Source organism: Hemicordylus capensis, chromosome 4 (assembly GCF_027244095.1).
Source record: "Hemicordylus capensis ecotype Gifberg chromosome 4, rHemCap1.1.pri, whole genome shotgun sequence".
Classification (NCBI taxonomy): Eukaryota; Metazoa; Chordata; class Lepidosauria; order Squamata; family Cordylidae; genus Hemicordylus; species Hemicordylus capensis.
In genome coordinates this window covers 266,754,053-266,767,537 of record NC_069660.1, presented here as the reverse complement: position 1 = coordinate 266,767,537, position 13,485 = coordinate 266,754,053, and the positions used below count along the sequence as shown (strand labels likewise).

General features: G+C 43.1%; 1 protein-coding gene across 15 annotated transcripts in view; it reads right to left on the bottom strand.

The window, feature by feature from the left end:
• CSPP1 (centrosome and spindle pole associated protein 1) overlaps positions 1-13,485 on the bottom strand; it is a 121,290-nt gene that overhangs the window by 7,748 nt on the left and 100,057 nt on the right. For all 15 annotated transcript variants that reach the window (XR_008306938.1, XR_008306937.1, XM_053249259.1 and 12 more), the window contains 4 exons: positions 6,192-6,247; positions 2,724-2,790; positions 1,915-2,018; positions 933-1,083 (listed from right to left, as the gene is read on the bottom strand). Coding sequence is in view for 13 of the 15 variants with exons in the window: in XM_053249259.1 (XP_053105234.1) it covers positions 933-1,083; positions 1,915-2,018; positions 2,724-2,790; positions 6,192-6,247 (378 nt within the window). In the remaining 2 variants the exon portion in view is untranslated. The remainder of the gene's footprint in view (positions 1-932; positions 1,084-1,914; positions 2,019-2,723; positions 2,791-6,191; positions 6,248-13,485) is intronic.

Here is a 13,485-nt window from a genome sequence, read left to right as displayed (position 1 = left end):
TGATATTGGCAACATTCTCAACACAGATCTATGATGCTTGAGGTTGCCAACAGTGGGAACTTGTAGCAAACCTACAGTTGGGGAAGGGCCTGTGGATCTATTTCTGCAGGCATGGCCAGTAGCAGCTCTATATGAAGCTGACAGACAGTGGGGAGAGCAAAATTAGTTTCAAGGGTTTTTTGTTTGTTTTTTAAAGGAGTTTCACGGCATACATGGGTGCCTCACTGAGCTGCTGAGTACTTCCGCCCTCTAATTTCATGGCTTCTGAGTACACAGAAAAGAAAATCTGGAGCCCGTCCTATTTCTTCAATCCTCTGCAGCAATTTAAAGGCAGTGCATTGGCATAAACAGTCATTGGAAGCAGATTCATGTAAGCTTGTACCTAATTATGAGGATAAACCTCAAAACAGTGAGGACAATATCTGTTAAGAGCTCAAAGATGAGACAAAATGTGGAAGGACCTTTCAGTGGCCGGAATCAGGTCCTTCTCCTCACCCACCCCCACCTCCCTTTCTGCTCAAGATCCTTTGGCATTTTAGCTTTTTAAAAGTGCATTGAATTCCAGCACATGGTTCCTTTTCTATGCACGCTCTTCTGCTTGACAATATCTTTGTTAAAAAGAGAAAAAAACACAAACTCCAAAATATGGCCACAGTATTCAGCTGAGTTCTCACTAGGGAGTATCAGTATATCCTGGTCATTGGATATGCAGCACAGCACTGTTTGCTGTGAAGTAGAACTGCACCAACAGCACGTGAACTATTAAGACATGGGTCTTTAAGCACTAATGCTGCTGCTTGGGCAATTTTTGCTTATTTTGTATTTACAAATTGGATTTCTTCACCTTATATGGAGTTTCACATTCTGGGACTGTGTGGTGAATGCTTGATTTTGTCAAACATTAGCTTTAACAGCCTTCAAAGGAACCATACCTATATGGATTGTCTTCTTCTGAAGTTCATTCAGTCTTTGCAGTCGCTCTTCATTTCTGGCTTTCAACTTATCGATATTAAGACTAGATGCTGAGTGCACAGAGTAGCTGTCAGGTTGTGGCGATGGACTCGACCTAAAAAGGGTATCATCCTGTATTTGTAAAGAAATGCAAGAAGGTGAGTGGTTTTAATATGTGAGCAGAGGAAACAATAGTCTGTATGCCAAGAAAATGTCACCTCATTGAAATGAATTAGGCTTAAGTTAGTTGCAACCAAGTTGTTTCATTGATTTTGAATGGTGTTTGGTCATAAATAACTTTCTTTGGATACAACTCATTAGAAGGATGTCTGTGAAGTAATCTGCAGACATCTTGATCATTCACATGATCAACAAACTACACTGGAAGTTTGTACATGAATACTTCACTAAAGAGATATGCTTCATGAATTTGTCAGATACCAACTGTGCAACGCACAACCATATTCTGTCACATTAAATAGCTTTCCGATTGTAAGTTTTAGCCTTTGATTTTTACACCAGCTAATAACAAATGCTTTAAAAGATGGCAACAACAAAGAACAAAGAATTTTGTCAATACAGTTGGTGTTAAAACACCCGCATCTGCATGTTGTCAAAGATGAGGTCTCAAGCTGTATAAAACCCTATTATTCTGATCCGGTATGACTATCATTCTGTTGTAGAACAGCTTGATTTTCCAGAATCAAGGGTGGTCTAACAGCCTCCTGAGTTAACTCCATACTTCTATCTATAATCAACAAAAACATGGAATTTTTTAAAAACATGTTGTTTATATTGAATGGCCCCAATTCAGTTAGTTATACTTAAGTCCTATTGGGGGAAAATAAAAGAAGTGACAAGTTAACTAAAAACCCATTGACTTCAAACAGACCGAAGTGTGACTAGCTTTATGTTATGAATGTACATCCCTCTTTTACTTCACAGGAACCCATGAATTTTTACCTTTTTCTTCTCTTGCCTCCTTTCTCTTGCAGATATGGGTGGTGGAGTTAAATTCCTGCTGAAGGCAGGTTCTTCTGAAGTAGGAAAGGCCTCACCATCAGTACCTAGAAATGGAAGATTATATAAAATTAACTCATAGATTTTTAAGCAAGTATGAAAATAAGCTTAAAGAAATATGGTTGAGCCAGCTTCAAATGTGTTGAGCACCACATACTCAGACACATCTGGTAACACTTCAAAAGCTAACATGAAGGACAAGTGTATACCTGAAGCAGCACTTATGCCTTGCTGGTGTGCTTCCCAAAAGCATTCAAATGATTACTGCTAGCAACAGAATTTTGGATGAGATAGGCCTAAAAGTTTATTTAAGCTACAAATAATGTGTTGGCTAACAAGCTTTAGAACCCTCCCACTAACTCTAGGACATATTGATTTAACTCTCCAAATGTAGCTGTCATACCATTATGCTCACATTTATTTTGTCCAATAGCTCTAAGGATGGGCCAATGGCTCAAATACCACCCAGTGTCCTGTAGGCAGTTTCTGCATCACCTCTGCTGCTGATGGCATTGAAAACAAAAATCCACACAGCTGTACAAGAGCGCTGCTCTGCAAATGCCTGAAAATTGCACAAACTTAACTGGCGACACTATGACCACTAGGAGGGCAGTGCAGAAACTACCCACAAGACGCTGCATGGTATGTGAGCCAATATATCTAAAAAGTCCAACTAGACAAGATGAGCAACTCTGTACTTTACATCAAATGCAAAACTATACACAGAGCAAGTACTACTGAAAAACACTCACCAATAAAAGCACTGTCAGATTCCAAAAGTGAATTTTTTGCAAATCCATCTAACTCATCATCCCTCACCTATCACAGAAAACCAAAAGGCAAGTTAGTTCAGATGAAACAGTCTCTGTGAAAGAAGGTTTAGCTAAAGAACAGAAGTTGTACAAGCTGCCAGATTGCCAGTTACATCAAGTTTTCAACAGTGGTCAACACATCAAGTCAGCATACAGTGAATGCTTTAACAGACTTGAAAAAGAGAAACTTCTGCTTTAAGGGTTAAGAAAAAGAGTTTGCAGAGTTTACTAAAGAGGTGTCCAGCAACTCCCTTTATGGGATAAGATTGGATCACTTTCAGTTTGTGACTCCTGAGGATGTGGACAAGGTGCTTCGGACTGTGCATCCTACAACTTGTTCTTTTGACCCTTGACAACTCGGCTCATTTCATCTGCCAATAATACTATCAGAGAAGGTCTGGTACATATTATAAATGCTTCTCTGAGGGAGGGTAGGATGCCTGCTTGCCTTAAGGAGGCTATCATAAGACCATACTTGAAAAAACCTGCACTGGATCCCTCAGACAGAATTATAGTCCTGTCTCCAATCTTCCATGGTTGGGCATGGTGATTGAGAGGGTTGTAGCCTTTCAGCTCCGGACAGTCTTGGAGCAAACAGATTATCTAGACCCATTTCAAACTGGCTTTTGGGCAGGATATAGGGTTGAGATTGCCTTGGTCAGCCTGATGATATCCAATTGGGTATTGACAAAGGGAGTGTGACTTCGTTGATCCTTTTTGATCTCTTGTCAGCTTTCGATACCATCGACCATGATATCCTTCTGGGTCACCTGATGGAGTTGGGATTGGATAGAACTGTTTTACAGAGGTTCCATTCCTACCTCTCTGTCAGATTCCAGATGGTGTTGCTTGGAGACTGTTTCTCTGCAAAGCAGGAGTTAATGTATGGAGTTCTACAAGGCTCCATACTGTCTCCAATGCTTTTTAACATCTACATGAAACTGCTGGGAGAGATCATCAAGAGACTTGGTGCAGGGTGTTATCAATATGCTGATGACACCCAAATCAATTTCTCCATATCAACTTCATCAGGTAATGGCATAACTTACCTAAATGCCTGCCTAGAGGTGTTAATAGGCTGGATGAGGGTTAACAAATTGAAACTGAATCCAAACATTACATAGGTACTGGGGGTCAGAACAGAGGGTGGGGGGTCAGAACTCAAGAGATGGTTTAGATCTGCCTGTCCTGGATATGGTTACACATCCCCAGAAAGTACAAGAACATAGCTTGGGGGTGCTCCTAGAACCAAACTTTCTCTGGTGTCTCAGGTTGAGGCAGTGGCCAGGAACGTCTTTTATCAGCTTTGGCTGATATGTCAGCTACACCCACTTCTGGAGGTGAATGACCTTAAAACAGTGGTACATATGGTTGTAACTTCTAGGCTTTACTGTATTGCACACTATGTGGGGCTGCCTTTGTACATAGTCCAGAAACTACAGTTGGCGCAGAATGTGGCAGCCAGACTCATCTCCAGGATAACCCAAAGAGACCATATTAAGATTTCACAATCTTAAAAGAACTGAACTGGCTGACAATATGTTTATGAGCGAAATACAAAGTGCTGGTTATTACTTATAAAGCCCTGCATGGCTTGAGTCCAGGGTGTTGACAAGTGTGCCTCCTTTGTCATGAACGCTCCCACCTATTAAGATAATCTGGGGAGGTCCGATTACAGCTACCACTGAATCGTTTGGTGGCTACTCAGGACCAGGCCTTCTCGGTGGCTGCTCTGGGGCTCTGGAATGTACTCCCTGTTAAAATCAGAGTTTCTCAATCTCTGGCTGTTTTTAAAAAGGCACACCTGTTTTATCAGGTTTTTAATTACTTTCATTTGAATTTATATCATAATTGTATTAAACATTGTATCCTGATTTTTATATTGTATTTTAGCTTATGTGCACTGCCTAGGGATCCACATCTTAGGCAGTACAGAAATATGATTAAGAAGCAAATAAAATAAAGCCATTCTGCAAGCACACACACACACACACACGTCTGAATTCCACTGGAAATAGCCCATCCCTTTGCATAAGAAATATTGGAGAATATGGCAAGGGAGATCCACATTTTTGTGCTGCCTTCGGCCATGATCCTGGCTGTCACTGAAAATGCTCCCTCTACCATCAACAGCTGTTTCAGGAACCATCAAACATGGCCCTTATCATCTGAGCCCAAAATTACAGCCGACATGTGGCTTTCGATTGCTCCGTTTTGACATGCTTGAGGCAAACTCTGTGTACCAAATGCTGGCTGTTAGATGTACCGTAACTATTTTCCAATACATTCAATATCCACCATTTGGAGGGAAATAAGAAAAAAATGCTCCACCTCCAGACTGTTCCAGTAATCAGGTTATTTTGAATTACATGTGTACCAAAGTTCAGCTCTGTAAGTATTGGAACCATTTTGAGTACACTTTGAATCTCCTGGGAGAAATGTCCATGTGCCCCATCTTTTTTTAGCTTTTATTAATCAAGGTGTTGGAGGATGTGTGCACCACATTTCAGCTTTCTGCATCATATGGGTACAATGACAGGCAGCCAGTGAAGTGGTCTGACACTAGTAAGATGTGTTCCCTGCAGCAAGTACAAGTCAATAGCCTAGCCACCACCGCATTGTGCACTAATGGAAGTTTCCAAAATAGCTTCCAAGGTGCTGGAAGGAGCATCTCTGTATACCACCAGCTCGTCTGGCAGTGACTCGGGAGTGGGCCTTCTCTATAGTCACTCCTGGGCTGTGGAATGCACTCCCTATAGGCACATCTTTACCAGCCTTTAAAAGAGCCCCTGAGACACACTTTTTTAGCTAGGCTTTTAATAATCTATGAATGTTTTGCATTTTTGATTTCTGTTTAAATTTTTAATTGCAGTAATCTTTGCATATTTTAAATTTTAATTGTTTAATAGTTGGTTTTATTCTGTTTTTATTGTGCTTGTTTTTGTAAACCGCCTAGAGCCTTTGGAGCTAGGCAGTATATAAATTAAGTAAATTTGGAATCAGGCAGTATATTAATTAATTAATTAATTAATGGAAGTCCCACGCATAACACATTGTAGTAATCTAATCTGGATGTTGAGCCTTAATAGCGGTTGAAGATGTGGCAGGGAATTATTGTATTTATTTATTTATCAATCATATTTCTATACTACTTGATACAAACATCTCTAGGCAGTGACTGATTAATTAATTGAGAGCAACCAGCACAGAAAGAGATTGTGCCACATCCTTTATAGAAGAGTAACGGGTTTTGAGGAGGGATTTGAAAGGAGAGAGAAAGGTAACTGTCCAGGCACGCAAAATTAGCATATATATGTGCATGAGTACACATTCTTACACCTCTCCCTCCCAGTCAATATCCTCCCACTTTGGAATGGGAACCAAGCAACCAGTTCTATTTTTGCTTACCATTCCCCTGTCTTTCGATTTAAAGGTGGATACAGGCTCATCAAAATCTACGACAGCTATGAAAGCAAAAGCAGCAAGGGAAGGGGGGGGAAAGGGTAAGTACAGCAGCTATAGAAGAGCATAAATACACTTAGGCATGGAGACCATTAATAGTTCTTATCCTTATTACGTGCATCCATTTGATCACACCAACAATAGCAAAAGCTAATTTACTGGGTTTTTGTTTTTGTTTTTTTGGCCATAATAGCTGTAGTTACAGTGGGTATAGGAAAGAATCTCCCCCTTTGATAGACCTTAAATTCTGGTTCCCTTACATCCTGAAATGAAAACACAAAGAAAATTCCCTTCACCAGCTGTACTTATCCAATGCAACCTATAACATCCAACTGAAAAACATCACAATTACAGTCCAGAAAAAGTGTCAGAAATAAAAAACAAGAATTACTGAGATTGAAAAAGGATCACCCCCCCCCCAATGTCAATATTTTGTTGAACCACCTTTTGCTTTAATAACAGCCTTGAGTCTGTTGGGATACTTCTCTATCAACCTTGCACATCCAGACGGAGCAATATTTGCCCACTCCTCCATACAGAACTGTTCAAGTTCGGTCACATTGGATGGTAGGTGTTGGTGGACTGCTATCCTCCCTGGATCCGGTCGGCCCTCCAAACTGGATGGAAGAGCAAGGAGGAAACTGGTAAGAGAGGTTACCAAGAGGCCAATGGCCACTCTGAAGGAGTTAAAGGACTTCATGGCAAAGAGTGGTTGTTCTGTGCATGTGACAACAATTTCACGAGCGCTCCACAGATGTGGCTTGTTCGGGAGGGTCGCAAGGAGAAAGCCACTTCTCAAGAAAGGCCACATTAAAGCTCGTTTGAGCTTTGCCAGAAGGCACCTTGAAGATTCTGATGCCAAATGGAAAAAGGTCTTATGGTCAGATGAGACCAAGATTGAACTATTTGGCCTCAACACCAAACAGTACACCTGGCGTAAATCCAACGCAGCTCACCATCCACAACACACCATACCTACAGTGAAGCATGGAGGTGGCAGCATCCTGTTGTGGGGGTGTTTCTCTGCCTCAGGGACTGGGGCTCTCGTTAGGGTAGAAGGAAAAATGGATGGGGCAAAATACCGTCAGATTATGGAAGAAAACCTGCTACCCTCTGCCAGACAGTTGAGGATAGGCAGAAGATTCACCTTTCAACATGACAACGATCCGAAGCACACAGCAAAATTGACCACACAGTGGCTGAAGGAGAAAAAAGTGAACGTCCTCATGTGGCCCAGTCAGAGCCCAGACCTAAATCCCATGGGAAATCTGTGGAGAGATTTGAAGATAGCAGTCCACCAACACCTACCATCCAATGTGACCGAACTTGAACAGTTCTGTATGGAGGAGTGGGCAAATATTGCTCCGTCTAGATGTGCAAGGTTGATAGAGAAGTATTCCAACAGACTCAAGGCTGTTATTAAAGCAAAAGGTGGTTCAACAAAATATTGACATTGGGGGGGGGTGATCCTTTTTCAATCTCAGTAATTCTTGTTTTTTATTTCTGACACTTTTTCTGGACTGTAATTGTGATGTTTTTCAGTTGGATGTTATAGGTTGCATTGGATAAGTACAGCTGGTGAAGGGAATTTTCTTTGTGTTTTCATTTCAGGATGTAAGGGAACCAGAATTTAAGGTCTATCAAAGGGGGTGATTCTTTCCTATACCCACTGTACATAGCTTCAGAAAAAAATTGGGAAGGAAGGAGAACAATGTAGAAAACTGCAGAAGAAACTAATGAATTTTGAATTATATTAAATACCAATTTACTCCCCTCCACCCGCCAAAAGAAAGATTCATGTATATGATTATTTGCATTTTCTCTCAGTGCAAATGCAATTTAAACCAACTCTGTTTTCAACTTCTGAGGTCCTGGTCACAAGCTACATAAAAGTATCACCAGATATTGGTCCTGACTGGTAGACAGTGATGATCCATACATAAAGTCAAGACAATACAACAGGATCGATCTGTATTTAGTTCACGTAACTATTCACCTTTGAAAAAACAACGAAACATGTGGCTTACCTGTAACTGATGATCTGGTAGTGATCCATTGATATCCATTAGTAATGAGTTCTGCACCTGCGCTGAATTCTCTCGGTGTGGAATACCGCAGCTCCTTGTGATGCTTCCACATGGCTATATTTAAGGCGGGAGGAACACCACTCCCTCAGTTCCTGGATGACCACTGGAGCAAGCAACCATCCTTGCAGTGTCACAGGAGAATTCTTTATGATAGACTTAAACTACTGCAGTGGGCAGGTTCGGGTGGGTCTAATGGATGTCAACAGATCACTACCAGATCATCAGTGAGCAACCTGTTTATCTGGATTGTGATCTGTTGAGCTCCATTAGTAATGGGTGTTTAGCTAGCTATATAGGAGAAGGAAGAAGTAGTTATTTCAACACCCTTTTAAGCACCTGTCTCCCAAACTTTATCTCTGCTGCAGATCTCAATTCTATATAGCATAATGTCTTACAAAGGACATTTCTGTAGATCAGGTAACAGCTTTACAGATATCTTTGAAGGCTATGACCGATAAATGGGCCGCTGAAGTTGCATAGGCCCTGGTGGAATGTGCCCTTATGGACCTTGGGGGCTCTTATTTTCTGTAGTTTGTAAGTTAGCAGAATAAGCTCAACCAGCCAATGAAACAAGCATTATCTAGAAACGTACTTGCCTTCCACCTTGTCCTTGTAAGTAATGAATAGTCTTTTTGAATTGCAAATAGATTTTGTCATCACTAGATAGAAGAGCAGTGCCCTCCTGACGTCTAGAGAGTGAAATGCTCTCTCTAGAGGGGTGGTTGGATTTTGGAAGGAAGTCGGAAGAACAACGTCCTATGGTCAGTTTGCCTCAGGACCTTCTCTGGATAAAATCTCATAAACTATTTGTCTATGCGTAGAACTGTCATCTCACTCACCCTGAAGGAGGTGGTGATTGCTACCAGGAAGTCAGTCTTTAGGAAGACTTGCTTTAGGCTTGCTGTTGCCATCGGTTCAAATGGCGATTAAATCAAAGAAGAGAGATACTCCACTGTTCTATTGGTTGGCTGATTGGCGGATATAAGTTTGTAAGGCCTTTCAGGAAACTTTTGGAGGTAGGATGGGAGAAGACTGTTTTTCCATCCCCCACTGGATGTTTCGCTGAAAGTGCCACCAGGTGTACTCTGATGGATATGTTAGACAGGCCTTCTGATTTTAGAGTAGTTAAGTAGAGAATCACTTGTCTTACAGACGCTGACAAAGCGCAGAAGCCTTTACAGGCTAAGATCTAAACCTTTTCCACTTCCCTACATAGTTCTTATGACTGGATGGTTTCCTTTGATTTAGCATAATTTATACACCACGCTGTTAGCCTTAGAGTGGCTATGCCGGGATGTAGCACTTGACCTTCCTCCCATGACAGTAGATATTGGTTATGTGGGAGCCTTCTGTATCTGTGTTGGTACAGTCTGAGTACGAGTGGAAACCAAGGTTGCCTTGGCCACCATGGTGTCACCAGAATACAAGTTACTCGATGAAGTAGAAGCTTTGCCACCACTTGGCTTATGAAAGGAAGTGGAGGAAACATGTACAATAGATCCAGTCCAATTGGAATACATCTCCTAGAGATTGCAGATCGTGGCCTGCTCTGGAGCGGAAGCTCCTGCATTTGGCATTCAGTGAGGTTGCAAACACATCTATTTGTGGTCATATCCAGGCTCTGAATATTGGATGTTGATAATTGTTGATGATCTCCCACTCGTGTTGTTCTGAGCATGAGAAAGTATGGCTCAGGCTGTTGGCAATCACATTGTCTGTCCCCTTTATGTGTATTGCATGAGGATAGATGCAATTGTGAATGCACCAGTGCCAGAGTTGGATACTCAAGGCTCACAGGAATCCTGAGACTATTCCCCCCTGTCTTTTCAGGTAAGCAATTGCAGTGGTATTGTCTAGCTGGACTCGCACTGTTTGATCCTTTATCATTGGTAGAAAGGCTTTCATTGACAGAAAAACTGCCAGAAGCACCAAGAAGTTGATGTGGAACTGCTTCTGGTGAACTTCCCTGGACCTTGTTGCTGTTGCAATGTCTCCCTCCCAACCCATTAAAGAAGCATCCGATGACACCATATCATAGGTAGAGATGGTGCATAAAACCGGTTTGCCCGGTTCGGTTCAAATTCGAACCGGGTTCGAACCAGGAAGGGGGGGTTCGGTTTTGGTTTTGCTTAAACCCCCCTCTGGTTTGATTCAAATTTGAGCCAGTTCAAACTGTTTTGAACCAGTTTGAACCTTCAAAAATGGGTGGGGTGGTAGCTGGCACCCATGGGTACCTGCCACCCAAACCTCAAAGCAATCGGACACTCGTACGATTTTTAATGAATTTTTGAAATTTATTTTTATTTTTTTCTCATAGAGTATAATGGGACTCGAACCAGGCCATTATTCCCTATTGTGGAGCACCCAGGGGTGCCAACAACCACCCAAACCCCGAAGCATTTGGACACCCCTATGATTTTTTATGAATATTTGAAATATTTTTAATTATTTTTCTCATACGGTATAATGGGACCCGAACCAGCCCATATCCCCTATTGTGGAGCACCTAAGGGCAAAAAGCGTGGGGTGGGTGGTAGGCACCCAGGGGTGCCTACCACCCACAAAACCCCAAGGCAATCGGACACTCCTCTGATTATTGGTGGATTTTAAAAGTATTTTTGGATTCCTCATAGAGAATAATGAGGATTGCCCCAAATGTATAGCTTCACATCAGGGGGGAAGGGGTGTCCTAGAGTGGAGTGTGCTGGGTGGTAGTTCCCAAGGGGGGCAAGGAAGCTATCAGAATTATTTGAAAGGAATTGGACGAAGGGCTGATTTTTAAGTGATAAATTTTTAAGTTTACACGTCTTTAAGGTTTTTCTCCCTAAAGAAGCATGGAAGTGTCAGCAAATGTATAGTTTCACTTCGGGGGCAAAGGGGTGGCCTAGAGCAGAGTGCGGTGGGTGGTACTGCCCAAGGGGGACAAGGAAGCTACCAGAATTATTTGAAAGGAATTGGGCAAAGTGCTGATTTTAAAGTGAGTTTTGAAGTTTATGTGTCTTTAAGGTTAGCAATGAGAGTGGATTCATGGTTTGTCATTGGAAATCTTATATGCTACCAAAGAATTTACACTCAGAACACTTCAGAAACAACAAAACCCACTACCCCATGGGTTAGCAACCCATGGGGGTGGTTAGTACCCTCTGTGCACTACACCACCACTCCCTCTGGGCCACCCCATCACCCCATAAGTGGCTTTAAGGTTTTTCTCCATAGGGAAGAATGGAGGTTTCAGCAGCCCCATAACTGCACTTGGGGGGCGCTGGGGTGGCCCAGAGCGAGGGTGCCAACCACCCATGGGTTAGCAACCCATGGGGTAGTGGGAGGAGCAGAGTTGGCGGATACACATAGAACAAGCTCTGTATCCATTGATACTGAAAGGCATCGCCCTTTGAATGTGTTCCCAGACCCATCCTGGAGCAGTATGTGTTGCACTTCCTGTTGTGTTCCGTCGCAAACAGGTCCACTCCCGGGTGGCCCCATGTCGCAAACAGGTCCTGTAGGATTCCTGTGGGCATCTCCCATTCGTGCTGATGCAACACCGTCTCCCTGCTCAACGAATCTGCCAAGCAGTTCTGGGCGCCCTTGGTATGTATAGCCTGTAAGTGGATTTGCCTTGGGATACACCAATTCCACATTGGGGGGCTAAGGTTGCAGAGAGCACGAGATTCGGTACCTCCTTGTTTGTTCACGTAGGCTATTGCTGTGGTGTTGTCCATCTGCAACTGGATTACTGCACCTGGCACCCTGTCCTGAAGTGGGCGACGATGACGGCCATGCACTTTGTGAATACCCATGGCACCGTCATCAGGCCAAAGGGCAGAACATTGTATTGATAGATCTGTGTCCCCAAGGTGAATCGGAGATATTTTCTATGGTTCTGTTGTATGCCGACTTGGAAGTATGCATCCTTGAGACCGAGTGTTGCAATCCATTGCTCCTCAGAAGGATGGCTTGCAATGTTGTCATCTGGAACTTTTGCACTTCGATGCACCGATTGAAGCAGCGCAAGTCTATTATCGGACTTATGCCCCCGTCCCGTTTGGGTATCTGGAAGTATATATCTGGAAGGCTACTGGGAACAAAATCCCGTTTGGCTCTGAGCCCACTGCACTGGTGATATGGCCTCCTTCAGCAGCAGCAGCTGCACCTCCTCCCGCAATATTGGAGTGTCTGGAGTAAAACCTTATTCCCGCAAATGGAGGGACCTCCCTGAACACCAGAGCACAGCCTGTTGTGACTATTTGTAGGACCCACTGGTCTGATGTTATACGGTGCCATGCTTGAGCATGGATTGCCAGTTTGATGGTATTTCCAGCAGGCGTCAAGTTGATCTTGTTCCTTGCGCTCGAGCCGTTGTTGTGTGGCTCGTGGGGAAGAGAGACCAAGATGTTGTTGGCTAGTGGGCTCAGAGGCCGATCAAAGCTGTTGCTTCGGCTGCTGAGCCACCTTATTGCGGCCTTATTGGTTGATTTTGTTCCTGATCTGGAACTGTCAGGGGTTATAGCGTTGGTACTGGCGTCTGTAGTCCCTCCAGTCAGTTTGACAGTAGTGACCCTGTCTTTTTTGATAGGGCTGATAACGTTGGTAAGTCTGGAATCAGGAAGATCTGTATCTCTGACTAGTGAAGGAGCGAGCTGTCACTCTGGATTTTTTCCACTGTTCCAAGGTGGCATCCGTGACATCCGAAAAGAGGCCTTTCCCTCCAAACGGTAAGGACTCTATATGATCTTTCATGTCTTGCTGAAACTGAGTAGCTCTCAGCCAAGCATGATCTCTTAGGATAATCGACAAAGTAAGAGTGTGTGACTCGGACTTCACCAAATGCTTTGCGTTGGCTAGCTGTTGCCTTGTCGTGGTGGTTGTGCGCAGGAAGGTAGCCTCAAACTTCTTTATGAAGTCAACATAATCCAAGGTCGACCATTAGTCGTACAGATGCTCCCACACTGAGTGGGTATATTTTGCCTAGCATGCGATATAGTTCACAATTTTTATTGATAGGCACGCGGTCGAATAAGTACGCCTCCCCAGCACATCCAACTTGCACCCCTCCTTGTCTGCCAGAGTAGAATGTTGCCTACTCCCTTTTGACGCTGTCGCACAGTCTATAACCAAAGAGTTCAGTGCTGGGTGTTTTATCAATACTCGTTTTC